The sequence below is a fragment of the Lathyrus oleraceus genome, chromosome 5, assembly GCF_024323335.1.
Source record: "Lathyrus oleraceus cultivar Zhongwan6 chromosome 5, CAAS_Psat_ZW6_1.0, whole genome shotgun sequence".
In the NCBI taxonomy this organism is placed as follows: Eukaryota; Viridiplantae; Streptophyta; class Magnoliopsida; order Fabales; family Fabaceae; genus Lathyrus; species Lathyrus oleraceus.
The window spans coordinates 76,654,366-76,678,937 of NC_066583.1; the positions used below are offsets into that span (position 1 = coordinate 76,654,366).

The window sequence follows — 24,572 nt, forward strand, 5'->3', positions numbered from 1 at the left end:
CTCGATTGGTTGCATTAGGTAATAAACAAGAGTATGGTGTGAATTATGACGAGACCTTCGCACTTGTCACAAAAATGATTAGTATTCAAACCATTTTGACTATTGTTGCCTCTCAAGGATGGCCACTTACTCAAATGGACGTGAATAATGCATTTCTTCATGGAGACTTGACATAAGATATTTATATGACCCTTCCTCCAGGGTTGCCTTCCTCATCTGAAGGGGTGTGCAAGCTTAAACGCTCTCTATATGGATTATGACAAGCTCCGCGGACATGGTTTGAAAAGTTTCGGACTACTATACTCGATTTTTCTTTTACTCATAGTAAATTTGACTCATCCATGTTCATTCATCACACATCTAATGGTATTGTTCTTCTATTTATCCATGTTTATGATATGATTATTACCGGTTCTGATCATGCTGCGATCCAACACATTAAACAACAAATTCAAGCTTATTTTCATATGAAAGATCTAGGGGATCTTCATTATTTTTTAGGGCTTGAGGTTTGTTCTAATTCCAAGGGATTTTTTCTCCATCAACATAAATATACTGAAGGTTTGATTTCTTCGGCGAGTCTAACTTCATTCACTCCCGTGGATACTCCTCTTGAGGTTAATGTTAAATATTATCGTGATGAAGGTGATCAATTGTATGATCCTTTATTATACCGACAACTGGTAGGTAATCTTAATTATCTGACATTTACTCGTCCCGACATTTCCTTTGCAGTCTAGCAAGTGAGTCAATATATGCACACTCCCCGCCATCTTCACCAAGTTACGGCATGTCGCATCATACGGTACTTGAAAGGCACATCTACACGTGACCTATGTTTTCCTACTCGACAACCTCTTAATTTGATTAGTTATAGTGATGTAGATTGGGCTGGTTGTCCTGACACACGAAGATCAGTTACTAGTTAGTGCATGTTTCTTGGTTCTGCATTGATTTCTTGGAAGAGTAAAAAGCAGTCTCGCGTCTCTAAGTCTTCAACAGAATCCGAGTATCGAGCAATGTCTATAGTCTGTTATGAAATTACCTGGCTTCGTGGACTTTTGGTCGAGCTCGATTTTCCTCAACATACAGCCACACCGCTCTTTGCTGACAATACCAGTGCTATTCAAATTTCTACTAATCTGTTTTTTCATGAACGCACAAAGCATATTGAGGTGGATTGTCATTCGATTCGGGAAGCATTGGACAATCATGTTATTTCTCTTCCTCATGTCACATCACAACTTCAACTTGTAAATATCTTCACTAAGGTTGTACCTCGACCTCAACATCATTTCTCATCCGCAAAATTGATGCTTCTTGACATGCCGCATTAATTTGAGGGGAGTGTCAGTAAGGAATACTTATTGTCATGACTTTGTTATTATTTCAATTTATGTTAGTTATTGACTATATGTTACGTTGTCTCTAATTGTATAGAAATTATAGGAATTAGAATATTTGTATCTTCAATATTGTTTATGCCTGATGTATTATATATGGAGAGTATCATATAAATGAAAAGGACACAAAATATAAATTCTGACAATGTTGACCTTCTGTTTTTTGTCACCAGTTTGGATCTGTATGTAGCTAATTTCGTCCACCATTCTAATGATATATACAAAATTTTAGGTAACCATGAGGTTGCCTTAAGCAACTCAACAGTCCTTTAATTTGATTGGGAAAACAAAAGTTGTTACCTATCCATGCATCTTTTTTCCATTTTTCAGTGATAATATCACAGAACGGAATGAAGTTAATAACTTTGTCCGGGATCCGATGTTCGTTTCTATCACTAACCATGTTTTCTCCGGTGAATTTCAAGAGAAACTTGTGGTTTGAAGGTTTGAAGACTAACTTTTGAGTTGAATCTAAAAGTTTGTTATTGTGCAATAACTGGGAATCGTAAGCCTGACTCTACATTATGGGAACATATAAAATGAAAGTAACTTGGAAAACCAAAGGAAACGTTGCATTGAGTTGTGTTTTTGGAAAGAAAATGAACCGGTAATGTTGAAAAGAAATCATGCATTCATTGGCAGAACTGAAAAGTTATAGTTCTAAAAAGTTATTTGTAGAAGATGAATTTGACCAATCAAAGGGAATGTCATAAAGATATTAATCAGAACATCTTGTATTTTATGGTAGATTTTATAAGTATATATTTGATTATTCCATTTTGATCAAAACAAGCAACAAAATATTCATCTTGTCTTGTTCTTTTCTTCTTTCCCACAATTCAAGTTCAAATTTCTCCACAAAATATTCATCAAACCACATTCTCAATTTGACACTTCTCTCTGTCTCAATCACAACACACTCAATTTATCATCCTATAATGAACACCTCTTTCTTCGGGATCAAACATCATTCTTCTCTCAAAGCTTACAACACTAGCAGCAACCATTTGGAGTTGTTGAAAACAAGAAGCTTGTTGCAGAAAACCAAAAAGTGGTGCACTGTATATGCCAAACACAGACACCCAATAAGGCAAGATTTTAGTTTTTCTTGCCAAAATGTAAACTTGTTGAGGTTACACCATGTTTTCAATAGTGGGTCTAGGTTGAAATGTACCAAGAAATCACGTTTTTCTTCTCTTTCCTTTACCCCATTGTGGAAAGAAAGGATTTTTTTGATAAGGGTATGTGTTTATAGTGTTGTTATCTCTGGTTTGTTTCTGTTGGTTTGGTTTGGAAGTAATAAAGTTAAGGGTTATGTTGAAGCCAAACTATTGCCTTCTGTTTGTTTAGTTATCAGTGAGCGAATTCAGCGTGAGTTTCGCATTGGAAAGGTTAGAAGGATCTCGCCGTTGAGTTTGACATTGGAGTCATGTTCATTTGGGCCTCATAGGGAGGAGTTTTCTTGTGGCGAGGTTCCTATTGTTAAGCTTCGTCTTCATCCTTTTGCTAGTTTGATGAGGGGGAAAGTTGTGGTTGATGCAGTTTTGTCACATTCAAGTGTATTGATTGTGCAAAAGAAGGACTATAGTTGGTTAGGGATACCGGAGAGCGAAGGCGGTGTAAAGAGGAACTTGTCTGCTGAAGAAGGGATTGATCATCGGACTAGAACGAGGAGGCTTGCACAAGAGGAAGCAGCGGCTCGGTCGGAGAGAGCGCGGGATGATGATGCTAGGGAAGCTGCAAAGATTGGTTACTTTGTTTCTGAGTCCTCCCAAGGGGATGACTTAAAGGAGACTCAAGTTCATTCAAGAGGAGAAACTGGTTCGAACTCCTTTTTCTGCATGAGTGAGGGGAAACATGATCATCACTGTGTAGATAAGGGTGTTGATTATGATATGAAACACGCGGCGTTGGAAAAGCCATTTAGAGTGAAGTTTCCTGGTTCGTCAGGGCTTAGGTTTTGGTCCAGAGTTATAAAAAGGTATGGGAAGCACAAATTTAAGAGGAAGTCTAAAAGGAGTGACATATCTGCATCTGGTGTTGCCATCAAAAAAAGAATTTTCGAATGCAGTGCGTCGGCAGCACGTGCATACTTTCGCGGTCAATCACAGGGAAAGTCTGAGGAGCCTTCATCATCTTCTGGATGCTTTCATTCTATGAATCTTGATGATAAACATTTGATAGAAAATGATATTGATAAAATTACAGAATCGCTTGCCAGTGGTGATGATGATAAAGATATTGTTGCAGAAAATGGGGTAGATGTTCTGCAGCCTGAAGGCCTTACTGAGACTCTTCCCGTAATGTTGGATTCTGTTCATTTCAGAGGCGCAACTGTGATGTTACTCGCATATGGAGACAATGAAGTTAGGTGAGAACTACTATTGGCATGTTTTATCCAGTTATGTTTCTTGTATCTTAAAATGGATTCATTGAACCGATGCCTATATTTTCGAAATTAGCAATGTCACGTGTTCGCGTCAGAGTCTGTGCTTCATACCCTCTCTCACTTTACAAACTGATTTTATAGGTTTGAGTTAAGTCCAACTCAAATTTTTGAGATGCAATCATAGTATCCATTGAGCCACTCGAGTCAATCTTCAGATGTCCAATCCTAGACATGAGAGAGAGAGAGTGTTAAGAGTCCCTCATTTGATGATATATGGCCTAAAAATGAGTTTATAAGTGGAAGGCCTCTCTCACTTTACAAACCGATTTTATAGAGTTGAGTTAGTCCCAACCCAAATTCTAAGAACTTCTATATTGAAACCTGATGTTTTATTAAAAAAAATGATAAGCTGCATGAATTTAGATGTTCTGTATGTTTTACTTTTAGGGAGATGGAGAATGTCAATGGCCATGTGAAGTTTCGTAACCACTACAACCATATAAACGTACAACTTAATGGAAATTGTAAGCCCTGGAGGTCAGATGTTATATGCAAAGATGGTGGTTGGTTGTCTGCAGATGTTTTTATCGACATTCTTGAGCAGAATTGGCATACTAATTTGAAAATCGACAATCTTTATGTTCCGGTAAGGTATACAATAATTTAAAGTTCCAAAGTTTTGTCACCTCCTATTTAGACATTTATCCTTTATGGATGCTTATATAATTTATGTCTGGCTTGAGTTCTATGCAGCTATTTGAAAGGATCCTAGAAATTCCAATTACATGGTCTAAAGGGCGGGCCAGTGGCGAGGTTTGTCTTTAACTTGCTAGTTTTTTCTTGAGAATTGATATTGCTTCATCTGTTTGATATATTGTTTCCTTTTGTTACAGCTTCACTTGTGCATGTCTAAGGGTGAGACTTTTCCAAATATTCACGGACAGCTAGACGTGACAGGATTGAACTTCCAACTATTAGATGCTTCATCGTGTTTCTCTGTATGTCTTCCTTTCACCCGAATTAAAATGCTTTGTGCAATCCCTTTTTGATATGTTTCATTTGCAACTCTCTTGGAATGAAACTGAGCCATTGCATACGCACGGTATTTTTATCGTTCGCCAAAAAATACTTATAGCCTTCAAGGTGATCAAATAGTTTGGTTTTTCCAGAACGTATCAGCAAGTTTGTGTTTTCGTGTTCAAAGAATATTTTTACACAATGCGTGTGGCTGGTTTGGCAGCATTCCTCTAGAAGCATCAGGAGATTTTGGCATTCACCCCGACGAAGGAGAATTGCATATTAAGTGTGAGGTACTTTTAATCTTATGTATGTTTGTATTCACATCTGTATAATTATGCATCTGTTCAATGAGAGAATGTGGCTAACACTCGGTCCACTTATTCCTTATGATATTTTCTTGATCAAATTTCCAGGTACCTGGTGTTGAAGTGAATGCTTTGATGAAAACTTTCAACATGGAATCTTTCTCGTTCCCGGTATTGTTATTGTTTTGTAAACCGGTCATTGCCATATTACCATAAAGCTATATCATTTTTCTTCTTGATTTCTTTTATATTTTTGAAGTATCATCATTTCTTGATACTTTTTACAGAACTGTTACCGAAAAAGAGTGATAATTACCTATCTAATATCAATCACTGTTTTTCATTTCTATTTTTAATAACTAAGGTTTATTGATTGTAGCTAGCAGGATCAGTAACTGCGCTGTTTAATTGCCAAGGCCCGCTAGGTAATCCTATATTTGTGGGCACTGCAACGGTTTCTACGACATCGCCTTCTTTACATGATGACACTCCGGCAACTGTAGCATCTGAAGCACTTGCTAAAAGTAAAGAAGCTGGTGCAGTCGCAGCATTTGACCGCGTACCATTTTCATATGTATCTGCCAATTTTAGTTTCAACACTGATAACTGTGTAAGTTGAAAGTCATAATGAATTTACATTTTAGTCGATCGGTAACTAGTTTGAAACCTTAGTGTTCTAGGAAATGTTTTCTTATTTATTATCACGGTTTATCCAATCCATTGAAGTAAACATAAAATCCTAAATATGCGGAATGCAATTCATTCTAGCAATTTCTTAAATCCTCTAAGTCTCTTGGTCTCATTGCATTCAACAGGTTGCTGATTTATATGGAATCAGGGCAAGCCTTGTGGATGGTGGTGAAATTCAAGGAGCCGGGACTGCTTGGATATGTCCAGAGGTATATGGCCTGTAAACTATATGTTACCGACTCCCTCACTTGCAAAACTGGAAATTAGAGGTCTCATTGATTTTGCTAATATATACTTTTGTTCTCAGGGTGAAGAGGATGAGACAGCCATAGATGTTAACTTTTCTGGAAATTTGGCCGTTGAAAATATATTTCTTCGTTATGTTCCCGATTATCATAGTTTGATGCCACTCAAACTAGGTGTTATACATGGAGAGACAAAAATTTTGGGACCTCTTTCAAGACCGTAAGTCAGTCCCCTTTTCTGTTCTGATAAATAGTTTTTGCTTATTGTATACTTAAATTATCTGCTTTTACATTGCTCTCCTTCCTTATTTTGGATTATACGATATTTCTTTCCTGTCTCCTATACGATTTGTTTTATGGAAATTGTTTTCTCATTTTGTTTTTCAATGCAGAAAGCTTGATATAAAATGGACTGCGCCATCTGCAGAAGGGTCTTTTAGTGATGCTAGAGGAGATATCATAATTTCACATGATTTCATTTCTGTTAATTCTGCTTCAGCTGCATTTGATTTGTATATGAAAGTTCAAACATCTAGTGAAGAGTTTTGTGCTCCAAAAGTCATTCCATTTACTGTTGGCAAGATTGAGTTTGATTTGAACATGCACGAGTTTGAATTCTTCAGATTGGTTACTACTTATACATTGGATTTTCCAAGACCTTTGCTTCTGAAAGCATCTGGAAGAGTTAAGTTTCAAGGAAAGCTTTTAGAGAAAGGAAGTTCAGATTGTCTTGTTGGTGAGGTTTCAATCTCTGGTCTCAAATTGAATCAATTGTTGCTCGCACCTCAACTATCAGGGTTGTTAAGAGTTTCTCCTGAATGTATCAAGGTAGAGAATAAAACTCGCTCTTCCTAAAAAATGTTTTGTTTTGCGATGCTATGCAACTGTTTAACAGACTCCTCGGCAGTAGCTCATTGGTCAATGTGATATAATCATGGACAAGAATTCTAATAAATAATTTTAGTGTATGCAGTTGGATGCCTCCGGTAGACCCGATGAAAGTTTTGAAGTGGAGTTTATCAGGCCACTACAGTCCGGTGATGAAGATGATCTGAAAAGTGGACAACTGTTGTTTATTTCACTTCAAAAAGGGAAATTGGGGGCCAGTGTCAATATCCAACAAAGTCTTTCAGCTAGCTTGGACATACAAAATTTTCCACTAGATGAGCTGGAGCTTGCTTCTCTCAGGGGGATTATTCAAAGGGTAAGCCTCCTCCTATGCACATTTGGATCATAATGAGGTTGACCTTAGGGAAATTAGACAAGGTTTTCACCATCCCAATGTGCAAATTTCGACTTTGTTGCTTTTTATTTTATCTCTTCAACTCTCTATTTTTCTGTTCAGTTCTGTCTGAATTATGACTTGGTCGAGGCATTATTTAATGATCATGTAATGAAAATAATACATGCTTCTTTTTGGTTGGTATTTTTTCAGGCAGAAATCAAGGCTAATCTTCAAAAAAGAAGAGGACATGGAATCCTATCTGTACTTCAGCCAAAATTCATTGGCGTTCTTGGTAAATCCCTAGATGTGGCGGCTAGGTGGAGTGGAGATGTTGTGAGTAACTAGGACTGTCCCTCTAGTATATAAATTTGTCAACCTCGTTGTATAATACAAGTCATTCATTCTATATTATTCAAGTTGGTATCAAAGTCAGGTTCAAATCCTAGGACCTGAGAGTTTTGAACCAACCACGCTTCCATTATAATACCTTAAGCGTGTAATTTTAATCACAGCTGTTCATTGACTTCCATTATATGAAATCAATGTTTAGCCGTGGTAATGACCCCGTGCTTTTGTATATTGTATTGGTAAAGCTGTTTTGGAACTGTGTTTGAGGATACTGATTGTTTGTTAATGTTCTTTTGTTCAGATCACAATTGAAAAAGTTATCTTCGAACAAAGCAACAGTCATTATGAACTTCAAGGTGAATATGTGTTGCCTGGAAACCGCAATCACAACCCTGTTGATGGAAAAGGGGACGGCTTTTTAAAAAGTCGTGTGTCTGGGAATCTTGGTAGTGTTATATCCTCGATGGGCAGGTGGAGAATGAAACTTGAAGTATGTAGAGCGGAGATTGCTGAGATGCTTCCTCTTGCAAGGCTTCTTTCTCGAAGCATGGACCCTTCTGTTCTCTCTAGATCAAAGGTGGTATTATGTTTTATGTCTTGGATGTTTTCTGATAGAAATTGGTACCAAATAGAGAAATATGATAGAAATAACTTACTGTTGCCACATTACATGTTTGTAGGATTTTTTTATTCGAAGTTTGCAGTCGGTGGGATTATATTCAACAAGCTCTCAACAACTGCTTGAGGTATCATCAAGGGATCACTACAATTTTATTTTCATTTCAATAGCCACAATACTTGATGCATCTAGTTTGTCCTCATAACCTGAAGTGTGCATGCAATGTTCATTTTTTATTCGTTATATCAATGAAATTCACTGCAAACATTGAGGTTTCTTTGTCTATAATTGCATTCAAATTGCAGTTAATAAGGGGACATCATGATCTATCACATGATGTTGTTCATGAAGATTTAAATCTGCCTGATTTATTTGATCTCAGAGGTCGTTGGCATGGCTCTGTCGGTGCAAGTGGCGGAGGGGATGGAGACACCCTGGTAAAAACTCATTATTGTTTGTATTACTATTACATGGACTTGGCATAAATTGTCAACTTTATGAATACCGGAATTCTTTGTTGATGTCATTTCAGGCAAAATTCGACATTCACGGGGAAGATTGGGAGTTGGGAGACTACAAAGCTCAGTGTATCTTGGGAGTTGGTGCTTACAGTAATGATAATGGCATGCATATGAAGAATTTTTTAATCCAGAATGATAATGCCACCATTCATGCTGATGGAAATCTGTTAGGGCCTAAAACCAACCTTCATTTTGCGGTCTTAAACTTTCCTGTTAGTCTGGTCCCAAATGTTGCTCAGCTTGTTGAATCTACAGCAACAAATTCTCTTCATTCTTTGGAGCCATTGTTAGCACCGATTAAGGGTATCTTGCATATGGAAGGAGATCTTAGAGGAAGTTTAACAAAACCAGAATGTGATGTGCAAATAAGGCTCCTCGATGGTTCCGTTGGTGGAATCGATCTTGAACGAGCAGAAGTTGTTGCTTCTTTAACATCAACCAGCCGTTTTCTTTTCAATGCAAAATTTGAGCCTATAATCCAAAATGGTCATGTACTAATTCAAGGAAGTATTCCTGTTACTTTTGTTCAAAATAACATGTTACCGCAAGATGAAGAATTAGATCAGAGCGGGGCTACGTTGTTTTCTGATTGGGCGAGGAAGAAAAATAGAGGGACCGCTGCCGATGCCAGCAACAAGAACACTTTTAGAGACAGAAATGAAGAAGTTTGGAATACTCGGTTAGCGAAAAGCCTTGAAGGTTTATATTTGCAAAATTTAGATGTTGGAGAAATCAGGGTTGATGCTGATATAAAAGATGGAGGAATGATGCTGATAACAGCTTTAACTCCTTATGCCGATTGGCTTCATGGAAATGCCGATGTCATGCTCGAGGTTGGCGTGGTCATATAATTGTCATATAGTTATTCATTTTTAGTCGCTTCTCTAAATCCTATTGTATTGATTGATTTAATAGGTGAGAGGTACAGTTGATCAACCACTGCTTAATGGCTATGCAATGTTCCACAGGGCGTCTATATCTTCACCGGTGTTTCGAAAGCCACTAACCAACTTTGGTGGTACTGTTCAAATGAAATCAAACCGGTTATCCATCACCTCGCTGGAGAGTAGGCTAAGCGGAAAAGGGAAACTGCTAGTAAAAGGGAACCTTCCTCTCAGGCCTAGTGAAGAAACCCTTGATGACAAAATTGAGTTGAAGTGCGATGTTCTAGAAGTGCATGCGAAAAATATTTTAAGGTTGCTTTTCTTATTCATTGGTGTATGTAGATATGACTATTAAAGCTAAAATATTATTGACATTTGGCAAGATAACTTTTTCTACTTCTGTCAGTGGCCAGGTTGACTCCCAGTTGCAAATAACTGGTTCGATATTGCAACCAGTCGTTTCTGGGAATGTTAAACTTAGTCGTGGAGAAGTATATTTGCCACAGGATGGGGGTAGTGGCGATAGTCAAGCCCTTGCTTCAAACCAGTCTGCAGTTTCAGCTGGTGGTGATAGTCAAGAATTTGCTTCAAGATATATTTCACAGTATTTTGGTTCAAGATCTGCTTCTTTGACGACCAAATCTTCTCAATCCTCGAGCTCTGGTAATACTTTACATTTTAATCAGTTTCGCATTTGATCTTTTACCTTTTACTTATATCTTTCAGAATTATTGCTTTACGGATATATAATGATATCTATCTCTTCTGAAAATTAAAACAACATTGCAGTGAGTGGGTCAAGTGATGCTGATAAGGACATGGAGAAAATGCTGATAAAACCAAGTATAGAAACCCGCCTTAGTGATTTGAAGCTTGTGCTTGGACCAGAATTGAAGATAGTTTATCCTTTGATTCTTATATTTACTGTTAGTGGAGAGCTTGAGTTGAATGGTCTCGCACATCCCAAATGTATAACACCCAGGGGCATACTGGTATTCGAGAATGGTGAAGTCGAGCTACTAGCGACGCAGGTTTGTGCGATGAGCTTGTTTCATGTCTCCATGTTTTCTTCGTATTCTTTTTACTTGGTTGGGATCACAGTTTTTTTTATAGTGATGCCTTTGCTTAAAAATACTCCTAGGCTAGTTCAATGTTTGATTTGGCCCGTCACTTTCTTATTTCGTTGATAAAATCCATTTCAAAAAATCAGGTGAGGTTAAAACGGGAACATCTGAATATTGCGAAGTTTGAGCCCGAATATGGACTAGATCCAATGCTAGATTTAGCCTTGGTTGGATCTCAGTTCCAATATAGAATTCAAGGCCGGGCTAGCAATTGGCAAGGCAGTGTGGAACAGGATACATTATCACCTATTGAGGTAAAATATTCTACTATCTGTTATCTTGTTTGATAAATTCGAAGCTTGGAACTTTGTCCTGTGTTCAATATATTCTACCTATGCAGGCAGTCAGAAAATTTGAGAGTCAGTTGGCAGAATCCATTTTGAAAGGCAATGGTCAACTTGCACTTGAAAAGCTTGCAACCGCTACTCTTGAAAAGTTAATGCCGCGGATAGAAGGGAAAGGTGAGTTTGGCAATGCTAGGTGGCGGATAATGTACTCGCCTCAGATTCCTAGTTTAATATCTTCTGGTGCTACGGTAGATACTTTCGAGTTTCTTGCTGGTAATTTAACATTTGGAACAGATGTTGAAGTACAGCTTGGAAAACGTCTTCAGGTAATGACAATAAAACTAGTTTATCTTTCAAAGACACAGACACACAACACTGATACATCGACATTATTAACATGAGAAAATGATATGATTGAATGTAACTACATATGTCGGTGTCGTGTCAGTGTCGGACACCAGACATGCCCTCAATCTGGACATGGCTTTTTATGTCCTATTAAACATGGCCAATTGGCTGACTGATTAATTAGTGTTACTCATTGAGAAAGCAATTGTTTCTGTTTCAGGCCAGAGTGACTAGGCAAATGAAGGATTCAGAAATGGCAACACAGTGGTCTTTGAGCTATCAACTCACAAGTCGCCTGCATTTGCGCCTACAATCTTCTCCATTATTATGCATATTTTTTGAATACTATGCTACAACCTAGGTTTAGATATATAACAAGTAGATAGCTGTATATGATTCTTTTGCTTAGATTGAGCTTGTTAATAGGATAGATAATGAATTTATAAATCATTTGAGTAGGGATCTGGAAATTACTGAAATAGCTCGATGATGAATAAAGAGATGTCGTTCAAAATTTCGGTCTTCAAAGAACGTAATATGTTTACATGAATTTTTTTCACCGCGCACAGGTTACTACATGAATACAATAACAAAATTTGAGTTTTCACCAAAATCTCCAGGGATCTTTGAAAGGAGGAACATAGTTTTCTGTTGGACTGACAAGGCGGAACGAACTCACTGCCTGTTGAAACAAAGGCCCCATCTGCATAAAAAAACATTAGAATCATTTAGACGAATGTAATATGTAAATGAGCACACACTCAAACACCGTGAAAGAGAAAGAGACTATGTACTTCTTTCCACTGCGAGCTGAGGGTTGAAGCGCTGATCGAGTACAGATAACCTGAAATCAAGCACAATTAGTAACAGTTATAATCTATAGATGCATGTTTGCAATACTAAAGTAGCAAAAAGTTGAGAGGCTATAATCTATACCATCTCTTTCTGCTGTTGAAGAGAGATAATGCCGGTAAGTTGCGGATTCTTCAGACTGTACAAAACCATCATTTACAAGTCCAGAGTAAAATAATCACAATCACGAACACTAAAATTATCCATAAAAGAACAAGAAGAAAAAATGCACCAAGAGGAAATACTTACAAGTGTAGTAGGCGATTTACGGATAAGGTATTCATAGTACCAATAAGGTTCACCATTAATCTGTGAGGAGACAGATAAACTCAACAATGCATACATTTGATCTAAAATATGTAAATGCGTCAAAATTTTCAATCTCATATCAAATTCATTTAATAAACAGTCATATATATAATGCAGCATGCTCATTGTCGATGTGGTGGAAACCAATAAGTATGAAATAACGATGATGTATAAAGCTTACTTCATCAGTATGTGCGTCGAGGACTGAACTCTCAGCAGATCGTTCAGTTGAGGTAACTCGCTGCAAAATATTGTAAATATCAAAAACAAGTTGAAAGTTTTTTCACTACAGATCACAGACAAAGCGCCTTTCAGCAACATAAAGCATTTCTAATACGAAATTTCAAAAGTTAAGAATAGCACGAGTAGAAAAATCTATGAGAAAGGAGCAACAAGCTACCAATGAAAATTTGTCAGCTAAAACTGAATCAGCAACATCTTTTGCAGTCCATTTGCTCTTATCCTTCAGGTTTATAAGGCTTGCATTTGGAGGGCCTATCTGAATTTAATGCAAAAAAAACTGATACAGCATTGAACTGATACATAAAATTTGATGCAACAAGTTTGAGGTAAGGAAATACCGTGACGGAAATGATGACATTGTCAAAGATATCAAGACGTTCAGACACAATACGTAGCCGTGCATTCGCTGTATGGAATTTACAGAGAATTTTTTATCGAGAAAAAGGGAAACTACATAGCAATCATCCGAATATCATTATGCAGAAAATCAGTACAGAGACAACTTCCTATCTTTCAGATAATTTGATGCACAACAAAAGTGCTAAGAAGTTTGCAACAAAACACCGAAACTCTTTGATAAGATAAACTTTTGCCATGAAAATGAAACTTACGAGAAAGTGGTGCAGCTGACGAATATCGTTCTGGCTTTCGGGATTCTACCCTGTAAATGAATTACTTTATTATAGTTCCATTAACGCTTAGGTTTATTGAATAACTAGTGTATCGTATCTCTCTGGTCTTTAATTGAAATCAAATACATTAGTTATTCAATGAATCTGAAAACGAAACATTTGCTTATAATAGTGATAGGATGGAGTAATGTTCATCCAATCGAGAAGTTCATTGAAGATATTGTTGATTAAAAGTGAAAAAAGAAATGGCAAACATACCATTTGAAGACAAGTTTTTTAGAAGGAAGCTCAAGAGGGTAAAGATAAGAATAGGCATTGATTTCATCTATAAAAGAAGCCATTTTAGTGTCTTGTTCTTGTTCTTGTTCTTGTTCTTCAGCATGAGTAGCTGCAAGAGATAATAGGAAAGAATTATGATAATAAAACAAATGTGTCTCAAATCTAGCAGAAAGTGCAAGAGAGATAGAGAAAGAGAGAGATACCAGAGAATGGAAAGCATGTTAGAGATAGTGAAGTGAGGCCTAACAGTGTCAAATCTCTTCTGGTTTGTGAAGTGGGTTTTAGAGAAGAAGTTGAAAAGTCTCTTTTTTGGTTAAGGATTACTGCCCTTGTAGTGATAGTGTTATTGTTGTTGTTCCTGAAGATAAGGTTGTTGTTGGGGAGAATAAGGTTGTTGTTGGAGGGACAGGAAGAAAGACAGAGAGAGTGTAAAACCATTGCTGCTCTCAGCACTGTGCCACTTCGAATTCGATCACCCTCTTCTATAACATTATCCTACAACTTTTTAAGTTAAATTCAGTATTTAACCCCAACAAAGTCGCATGCAATATTTTTTTCTTGGTTTCTATTTATGTAAGATTCTTTTAATAAAAAGATTTACTATTTGAAAATAAATAGAGTACAAAAAGGGAAATATGTAATATTGGCACTATTTTTAATATTAAAAATAAATTTTAAGAACCTAAGCATTTTTTTTTATAGAAGAACCTTCTTTTTTTTTCATTGTATTGTCGATTTCAATCACAATTTACAAAGCATTAATCATAAAACGAATCTCCTCACACAAATCGTAACCCTAAGAAAAGAAGATAATCCAAACAATAATGGAAAACACAAAGTTGAAAAAATAAAAGTCAAAATGCTTTTAAAAGTTTGAGAGAAAATATGTTTTATAAGTTCTAAATCAATAAACGGTTATAAGAGGGATTTGAAAAAGTGGTTTATGTGTCGGAGATAAGATGCAAAAATGAGAGAAAATATATATTTGATTCGAATCAAGTGTCAATGGTACGAGTCGAATCAAGAGAGTGAATGACTTGAATCAAGATTCAAGAGCCAAAAAAATTACTCTCATTATTCGAATCAAGTTTTTTATGATCCAAGTCATGTGATTCGAGTCATCCAGATCTATGATTCAAATCAAAATCCAAAATTTGCTATCAAATTTTGATTTGGGTCAAGCATTTTCATGATTGGGATTTATTGAAGTATAAGAGAGTGAGAGACGTTTGAATAAACCAATTTAAAAGGTACTACAGAGACTCTATCGTATAGAGAGAGTTTACAGTTAATTACATGTTATAGTCGATGTGAGACTATTTTATTTATATACATTCTTAACACTCCCCCTTAAATTGGATCATATATGTCATATGAGCCGAGCTTGTTACAAATTTAATCCACTCGAGAATCCCTAAGAGACTTTGTAAACATATCAGCTAATTGGTCTTCGAATTTTACGAAATTTGTCGTGATTTCTCCTGATACTACCTTGTCCCTTATATAAAGACAGCATATTTCTTCCTTCTGTTTGTTACCCTCTTAGTCATTCTTAATGTCCTTATCCTTCAGAGGATCCTCTTTTTGAGTGTCGTATTTGACTAATTCTTTTGTTATTATACATGAAACATCAAAACAAGAAAGACTACATTTCCCGTCTTTTGGGGTTTAGTTTCATCAAAAGCCACATGAACTGACTCTTCAACAATCGAAGTTCTATTGTTGAAAACTCTATGTGCATTACTCGATGATGAGTACTCTATAAAAAATTCTTCTTCAAACTTTGCTAAAGAGATTTTGTACATGAAGTCAAATATCAAAACTAAACAAAACATATTTAGAAGCTTCACTGAATTAGAATGTGTCCAAAATATATCACCCACAACATATAAGTCCTCATTGTTTCTTGTTCAACCCAAATAATCTCATCGTGAATTAAACTCATAAAGTGTTGCATTTATATGTGTGGACCTTTCATAGTATACCCATATGTACCTCTTACTTTGTTTATTCGTGTGACACTTATCATATTTTTAGGATTTCGATCTTTTAATGCACCCATTATTAACTTCTACGCATTGTGATACTTCTTCATATCATTTACAAACTATATTTCATCTGGTTTTAAGTGGTTGAATATATCATGATTGTCTAAAGTCTTTGCTAGATCATAATTTTGAATGCCAGTATAACCTTTAACATCCAACCACCATTACTTGGCACTGATTCCAAATATAAAAAAAGACACTTGGCCCTTCTGCTATAAGTGACAACTGAATTTTTGTTAGTCTTATAATTTATTCCTCTCTCACAGTCAATAACTAGTTTGTCACACTTATCTCACTTAGAAATTATCAAGAATGATATATTGTATTCATTTGCATACTACCTTTAAATATACATAAGAATGGATCAGTTTGATCATACAACTATACAGTTATTAACTACATTAATGCGGAATATAATAATTCTATTAAAGTGTTATTATAATAGTAATGATAGAATCATTCAGAGTAATGGACGTGCATGAATCAAGGGATTGTGACTTGATCCTTTCTCTAACTCCCCCTCAAATTGATGGTGCAAGAGTCACCTCAAGTTTGTCTCTTAGCATGTTGAACCTTGTTTGAATGAGTAGCTTTGTTAAAAAAAATTGTTATTTTGTAAGCTAAGGGTACATATGCCACATTGATTTCATTTTGTAAAACTTGATCATGTATGTAATGAACATCAATTTCAATGTATTTTGATATGGCATGCATAACTGGATTAGAAGCAAGTGTCTTGGAACTCAAGTTATCACACCATAGGATTGGATTTCTATGTAATGATAATTTTAGCTCATTTAGAAGGGACCTAATCTAAGCTACCTCAGCAGCAAGATCAGCTAGAGCTCGATATCCAGACTTCGTGCTGGATCAAAAGTAAGAAGAAGAACTAGTTTGAAAAAAATATTAACAGATGACTAACATGGCTCGGTTAAATTTTCCAAGGGATTAAATAGAGACTTTTTTTCTTAGGGATTAATTTTGAATCCCTAATTTCTGTGAGGAACTAAAATGGTTCTTCACTCAAAATTTTAATATAATGTCAAAATTAATATAGTAAAATAATAAGAAAATTAAGAAAAAAGATTAATTGTAAAAGTGTAGAGTGCAACTCATGACTGCGAGATTACAGAAAGGTGACCCCCTTTCACCCTATCTCTTTGTTATCTGTATGAAATTCTTGTCGTAGACAATCATCAGGGCAGTTAATGAAGGTCAATGGGAACTTGTCAGCTTATCCCATAATGGACTCCCTTTATCGCATTTATTTTTTGCTGATGATGTTCTTCTTTTTTGAAGGTTTCTAACTCCCAGGGATCATTTCTAATAACTTGAATCATTTTGCCATATCTTTTGGCCTTAAAGTGAATGTTGTTAGATCAAATATGGTTTTCTCAACTACCACTAAGAAGAGTAAAATGGATTTTATTGTCTCCACCCCATCTATCAAACGAACTTTTACTCTAGAAAAATACTTGGGTTTACCTATATTGCATGGTCGTCTTTAATGCAAGGACTTTCAGTTCCTAGAGGATAAAATTAGTCAAAGGCTAGCATCATGGTAACATAAATTTTTAAAGAAACACTAGTCGTTTGACTTTGGTTAGGTTTGTCATGAACTTCATCCCAAACTATTATATGCAAGTAGCTTGGCTATCTCAGCTAACTTGTAATTTTAATGACAGGATGGATAGGAATTTTTTATCGAAAGGTAATTCAAACTCTGGTTTATGGTCTTCATCGGGATTGTGATTTCCTATGGGTCAAAGTTTTAAAGCATAAGTACATCAATGAGGAAACTTTCCTTAATAAGAAAAAGAAATTAGGATCAGTTACTTGGAACGAAATTATGAAAGTTATCTCAGCTCTTGAAGATGGCTTTGAGTTTAGATTGGGATGAGAGTTCCTCTTTCTGGTTTTCCAATTGGTATGGGATAGGGAAATTGGTAGAGTATGTTCTCTATGTAGACATCCACGATATGGAAATGTGAGTGAATGATGTTTACTTGGATGAGAATTGGAACTTCAATTCATTATATACTAATACTCTTTTGGTTGTTTGTGACTGCCTAAAAGCGTTTACCATTTGTTTGAATTCTCTGGTGCCTGGTCGGTTAACCTGGAAATGCAATTTAGATGGTATTTATACTGCCCAGGATGGTTATAACTACCTCAACATACTTGAATTTGTTTAGTATACAACAGACAATAACTCTTGAAAGTGGTTATGGCATATTCCTCCTCCTGAGAATGTGAAATTCTTCCTTTGGATGGCTTTACATAAGTCCCTTATGAAATACCCCAAAATTTACCATATCCTTAAAAATGTTCAACTAGGTCAATAACCCTAATTCATGTGCATATCTTAATACTCATTCAGTTAACTTGCATATGAATCATTCAAGACAAGAGGACAGGTGTCTTGGATTCAAAAGCATTGTTGTGTGCACCTAGTGAGAGCTAGGGTTTACTAGTAATTTGAGGTTGCTCAACCAACCAAAACCCTAATTGGTTGCACCTTTAATCTTTGTGCATGTGCTTTGTGTTGATGATTCATTTGTATCTTCTTGGTAAGAAAAACCCTAGTTGTGACTATCCTTCCTTGTGGATACACCCAACCCTAATTTCATCTGGTGCACCGCCATTCATTTGTGCATGATTCATTGGCTTGTCCAAGCTCCATTCAAGGCCACTTGTTCTTGAGATTTCATTGGTTGGATCAAGTTCATTGCAAGTCATTACATGTTCATTTATTGCTTGATGGTATATTTTGACCCAAAGACCATTCTCATGGCATCACAAGTCCCACTTGGTACATCTATAATCATTTCATCTGATCATTTCATCTAGTCATTGCTATTCTTGTTTGGTCCAATCATGTTTGCCCATGTCCATTGATCCTTCATTCAAGTTTCATCCCACCTTAGTCCTTGATTGCTTTTGTTTCATAAGTCCTTGATCATTCTTCATCCAATTCCACTACACCTTCAATGTCTTGATGATTTTCCTTTTGGTCTTTGGTCCATTAAAATTCATTAAATAATGTCATTCATTCATGGCCCATTCAAGTTGCTAGGTCTTGGTTCTTATACTTTATTCATGGGATTTCTACACTATTCATGTCCATTAGTCTTGTGCAACTCATTACATTCAATCAAGTCCTTAGTGTTGGTGTAAGCCCTAGAGGCCAATACTTTTGGTACTTGTATCGAATTATTTATTAATAATAAAAGGCTTTTTCTTTATTACGTTTGTTTAATAAAGTCCCTAGAATAGATAGTCCGTCTAATGTATCAAGTATGACTTAATCATGAGATCACATTAAACATAAGGACACTATTCTTAAAGTATCCATAGTCGAGCTTTATTGTGAAGTGGGATAACATTAAAGCATTAAGACTATTATGTATATAGACTGATGATCACATCTCATGGATCATGGATAAAGAGTTATCAAGTCTTAAACATAGGTATGAATGTTAAGAGTAATATTTATACCGGATTGACCCGCTATGAGAATACTATATAGAATGTTATGCAAAGTGTCATAAGTTATTCTCATGGTGATAATGGTGTATACCACCCTTCGACCTGAAACCACTATGGACCCTAGATGTAGAGTCGAGTGCTTTATTGTTGATCTAACATTGTCCGTAACTGGATAACCATAAAGACAGTTGATGGGTACTCCACGAAGCATGTTGAGGGACATGAGTGACCTGGATGGAATTTTCTCATCCTGGGTAACAGGATAAATGTATATGGGCCCAATATTGAACTGGACAAGGATGATACGGTCTATGCCTTGTGTTCAATATAGACATAAGGGCAAAAGGGTAATTATACGCATAAGTATTATCACAGAAGTATTTGTCATATCACATGACATTTTCGTGTCTTGGGTAGCAGTGATGTGTTGCTAGATACCGCTCACTGTTTATTATGTTAAATATGTGATTTAATATAATTGTCAATGTCGCGAAAACCTACAGGGTCACACACAAAGGACGGATTGATGAGAGATAGAGTAACTAAGGAACACCATAAGGTACGATGCACTTAAGTGAATTGTAGAACATCATAAGGTACGGTGTACTTAAGTAGAATACGAAATATGGTAAGGTACCATACGCTTAAGTGATTTTTGGCATATTATAAGATATGGGCCACATACACTTAAGTGGGCTTTTTAGCTTGAAGCCCACACAAGTGGTTCTATAAATAGAACCCTTGCGCAGAAGCATTGATTGCGGTTGCATTTTCTTTCTCTCTCTCTCTCTCTCTCTCTCTCTCTCTCTCTCTCTCTCTCTCTCTCTCTCTCTCTCTCTCTCTCAGCCTTCATTCGTAGCAGCTAGCACTGAGATTGAAGGAATTCGTTCGTGTGGACTGAGTAGAGGCGTTGTCATCGTTCAATGTTCGTGATCGCTCCGTAGATCTGCATCAAAGGTTTCAATCGTCACAAGAGGTAACTATTCTATCACTGATCATGCCCATTAGTAAGGATCACTAAAGGAGAAATTTTTAATTTCTGCTGCGTTTTGGATCACCGTTCTCCTTCACTTAGTTCATATCAATTCAAATTCATTCAAAGTCAATGCAAACCTCATTTCAATTCATAAATTGTTCATTTCATTACAAGAATGTCCATGTCCATACAAAAATTACATTTTGGCCAAAATTTGCTACAGATGACTTTTCGTCAACAATTGAATTTTTTTGTCAACTGGCCCTCCCTTGACCCCCTAAGACCTATTTCCATCTATCTTGATTTGTTTCATCACCAAAATTTTATTTTCCTTTGATTTCTTCATGGCCAAGTAACTTGGTCCATGACCAGGTTAGATCAGCAAATGGACCACCAAATGGATCAGGTCACAAACCACCAAACCAACCAGATGGGCCTCACAAAAGACCACCACATGAACCTGCAAAAAACCTCACACAATAAACCATTGCTTGCATAAGTCCATAGCCATGCAAAACTTACCATGTAACCTTTCCAAAGCCAAGAACCAAGACTTGCTCCAAGTGAGCCCAAGGCCTGAACTCACCACAAACATCTTGCTTGCAAAAATATGATGCAGTCAAAGCCTTTAACCAGTCCAACACAAGCCTTGCACACAACATGCATACATCAAGCCTCCTACAAACCAGATGCTTGCCTGCATTAGAACAAACCAAATGGACATGATACATACAAATCAACCTTGTATCAATAAACACCATCATCATATTAACTTGTATCACACCTGCATTAGAACCAATCAGACCTGCTTTAAACCACCTTACCTGCAGAAACACAATGAACCTGCAACAGATTCCATCCAGTCCAAACAATGACCTTGCCTCATGAAATGATTCAACAGTTGCATAGCACAACTCAGTCCCTACATTACAAACATCGACAAGCCTCATGAAATAATTCAACATCAACATAGCATATCAGTTCCAAAAACATTAAACCTGCAGCAGTCCAAACATTTCCAAGCTCAAAAACATCTGAGCCAGCTAAGCAAAATTCACATAAGAAATAATTGATCAATTCACAGTTATCACTAACTAACATGGCCACCTCAGCAAGCTAAGTAACACTAACTACCATGTGCCAGTTGTAAGTGCATTGGATTTAGCAATTAACTCACAACAGAAATCTAACCACCTTACCTCGATTTCATGAACTTTCAGTTACAAACTTCCGCAACTGAATGTGTAATACCCCAATTTTATTAATTGTTTTATTTTGAATTATTGGTGATTCATGATGACTTTCGGTGTTTTATTTGATTATTAGATGTTGGTGCAATTTAAAATAAATTATTTGAATATATGTTGTTGGGGTGTCGTAGAAATAGTAGGGTGCGGTGAAACGATAGAATAAGTTAGAAAATGATTATAACAATTAGAATTTTATTTATTGTTATTGATAAAATAAGAAATTGGAGAGCATGGGAGTCTGGGCCAATTGTGGGATTTGAGGAGAGTTTATGGTAAGAAGAGGGAAGCTAGAGTTAAATTGGACAAAAATAATAATAAAGCAAAAGTAAGGAGATTACTATATATTTCAAAAGTTGGGAGAGAAGCTAGGTTTTTGGGGTGATTTTGTCAGTACATGAGATTGGAGCAAAAGAGGCAAAAAGGAAGAGTAAAAGCTTGAGGTTGAAGAAGAAGATCAAGGGCTTTTGCTGGAGATCAGGTAAGGGTTGGAACCTGTTCCAATAGTAAAGGGTATGGTAGAATGGTCGAATGGAGGAACCCTTAACCTCTTTAGGGTTAAGTGTTTTAATTCATAATTTTGAATTTGGATACTATGATTATTGTTATATGATATTTATATGATGAATTTTGTGTCCCTTATGTGCGTGTATTTTTTTCCATTTTGATGATTGAACATATATCCATTATTGTTGCAATTTCTAAGGTTTTAGGCATAATCTTAAAACTGTGATTAGATGATATAATTATGTTAAAATTGTAAATTAACTTAATATAATTAGAGTATTGCATGGGTTTTAATTTTTTGAGTGTTTGGCTTTTTACGGAATCAAAACCGGAGGTTCAGAAGGCCTCCAACGATGAAAAACGCAGAAAATTTTGCATTATGTCTGTCAGAACCGCGCTCAGTGCGGGAGCCTCTGTTCGTGTTTTTCGATCGAGATCATTTTGGCCATAACTTTTGATCTGTAAGTCTAAATCGAGTGTATTTTGAAGCGTTGGATATCTGAAATAGAGGGCTATAACTTTGTTTCAGGGATAAAATAAATTTGGCGATTATTTCATGGACGTTTTTGGGGTTGAAGATGATGAAAATTGTGCTGGAAATTTTAGAAAAACAACAACTTTTTAGTAACGCCTTCGTGCACGGCTTTGATCATAACTCTTAACTCGTGAATCATTTTGGGTTGGAGTTTGAAGTATTAGAAAACTGACTCTCATAAATATAATATGATGGTGATAAGTTAATTGATTGAGTATTATTCTGTGTTGATGAAGTTTTTGTTCATATGTTCGGTTAATGAATTATTGACATATCCCGACGATTTTGGTCATAACTTTTATTCCGTAAGTCCGATTTTTATGTCCTTTGAAATATTAAAAAGCTAACGCTCAGACCTATAACATGGTAGTGATTGTTGAGATGTTTGAATATTATTCACATGCGTACTATGTTAATAAATGTATTGGTTTATATGTTTGGTTAATGAATCATTGCATTATTGTAATATCATAGTGTGATAATTGTGTTGTTATGTCGATGATGTTAAGATGTTGATGATTTGTTGTTGTTTGTTGATATTATTCACGTGGTAACATGAATTGGTTGTTTCATGATGAATGATGTGATGCATAAATTATGAGATGTGTGTTGGGACCCTTTTGGTGAACCTTGTTGTGTTAATGCATGTTATTTGAGAGTCATGCATCTTGGTGTATGGGCTTCGGTCCAGTTTTGGTGAGCCTCGATCCTATGGTGATGGATTGGGTGCGAGTAGCTAATTCCTATTTGGGGGGATTAGTGAAATGTTACCTATGGTGATGGTAGCGATTTTGGTGTGCTCCAGTTCCAAGAGGGAATCGATCTTATGGTGGGGATCATGGAGTTAGATGAACCTGAGTGTTCATATTTGGTACCACATGCATGTCGAGTCAGTGTTGAGTATATTGCATAAATGTTGCATATTTATTGGTTGTTGTTGATGTGTTGTTGGATGAGTTTTTGTTACATATGATGTTAATGATAATTGAGATGTGGTTTTGTATGATGTTGATGATAATTGAGATATTGTCGTGTATGATGTTGATTATGATTTGGATGTGAGAATGTGATATATTGTTGTCCATGATTGTGTAGATGTTGTACTTTATTCTTCATTCTATATCGTCTATTATTGAAATAAATTCTCATCCCTTTTGTTTTAGTGTTGCCTTTACATGGGCATCATGCAGATACTCAAGAGTAACATTCATGAAGTAAGTGGAAGGTAGCTCTTGGAGTGGCTTCTAATAGTTTGTCATTTTCTTTAGTAGGGTTTTGCCCTGACCACGTAACATCGGGATGGAAATTTTTTCTTTCACTTCTTATGTCATGTTTATGTTGAAGTATTATAATTGATGTGGTTGTTGAGTTGATTTATTTAAACTCTTTATTTGTTATGGAAGTTGAAGTTGAGACTAAATGGTATGAGTGAAATATGGTTTTTAATTGCTTTAATTATGATTCTACTACGATGATACCCTAATTGAAGGTGAGCATGCGGTGATATGTGTTTATGTGAAATTTTTAACCCGTGTTATGGAGCAGGATATATTTGATGTGAGTGACACCCTTTGTGGTTACAATTTTATTAAATTATGCATTAAAATTGTATGTGGGTTTAGGGTGCTACAAAAAGCACTAGTCCCAAGGTCCTAACAGTCTATATAACACATTCATCATAACACAATCAGGGGCTAGCAACAATCATTCCACCAGAAATCAGAACTGAACCATTCAATCTCACTCTCAAATCAGAAATATATCATCCTCACAAATCTCTCTCAAACCTTTCATCTTTGAATTATCATTGCTTTCTATCTTCCTTGAACCTCTGAACCATTCACCCTCATCCTCACCAGAACCTCACAGGAGTAGCTCATAACTTCACTCTCGAGAATCCACTCATCTCACTCACAAATTCAAGAGCTCATAACTTCTTTCACCATGATCATGTGATTCATCTTTGACATTTGTCCATGATTCATTTCTTATTGAGTTTATGATTCCATTGAATGTGTTTACTTTGATTCATTTTTTCCATTTACCT

The 24,572-nt window shown here is 36.1% G+C and overlaps 2 protein-coding genes across 2 annotated transcripts; one reads left to right on the forward strand and one right to left on the reverse strand.

Moving 5' to 3' along the window:
* The first annotated feature begins 2,270 nt into the window (after positions 1 to 2,270).
* On the forward strand, positions 2,271 to 11,958 carry LOC127086149 (protein TIC236, chloroplastic). Its single transcript, XM_051026864.1, has 22 exons — positions 2,271 to 3,774; positions 4,240 to 4,438; positions 4,546 to 4,605; positions 4,686 to 4,790; positions 4,962 to 5,102; positions 5,226 to 5,288; positions 5,497 to 5,727; positions 5,933 to 6,016; positions 6,115 to 6,272; positions 6,445 to 6,880; positions 7,026 to 7,256; positions 7,488 to 7,610; positions 7,927 to 8,202; positions 8,306 to 8,371; positions 8,550 to 8,681; positions 8,777 to 9,598; positions 9,681 to 9,961; positions 10,056 to 10,312; positions 10,439 to 10,680; positions 10,860 to 11,027; positions 11,114 to 11,386; positions 11,629 to 11,958. The coding sequence occupies exons 1-22, from the start codon at positions 2,342 to 2,344 to the stop codon at positions 11,767 to 11,769; spliced, it is 5,922 nt and encodes a 1,973-aa protein (XP_050882821.1). The 5' UTR covers positions 2,271 to 2,341; the 3' UTR covers positions 11,770 to 11,958.
* On the reverse strand, positions 11,879 to 14,309 carry LOC127086150 (psbP domain-containing protein 5, chloroplastic). The gene is made up of 10 exons (XM_051026865.1): positions 13,927 to 14,309; positions 13,703 to 13,832; positions 13,424 to 13,473; positions 13,151 to 13,218; positions 12,970 to 13,068; positions 12,751 to 12,810; positions 12,510 to 12,569; positions 12,345 to 12,399; positions 12,203 to 12,252; positions 11,879 to 12,111 (listed from the first exon to the last, which is right to left on the reverse strand). The coding sequence occupies exons 1-10, from the start codon at positions 14,159 to 14,161 to the stop codon at positions 12,013 to 12,015; spliced, it is 906 nt and encodes a 301-aa protein (XP_050882822.1). The 5' UTR covers positions 14,162 to 14,309; the 3' UTR covers positions 11,879 to 12,012.
* Positions 14,310 to 24,572: the final 10,263 nt, after the last annotated feature.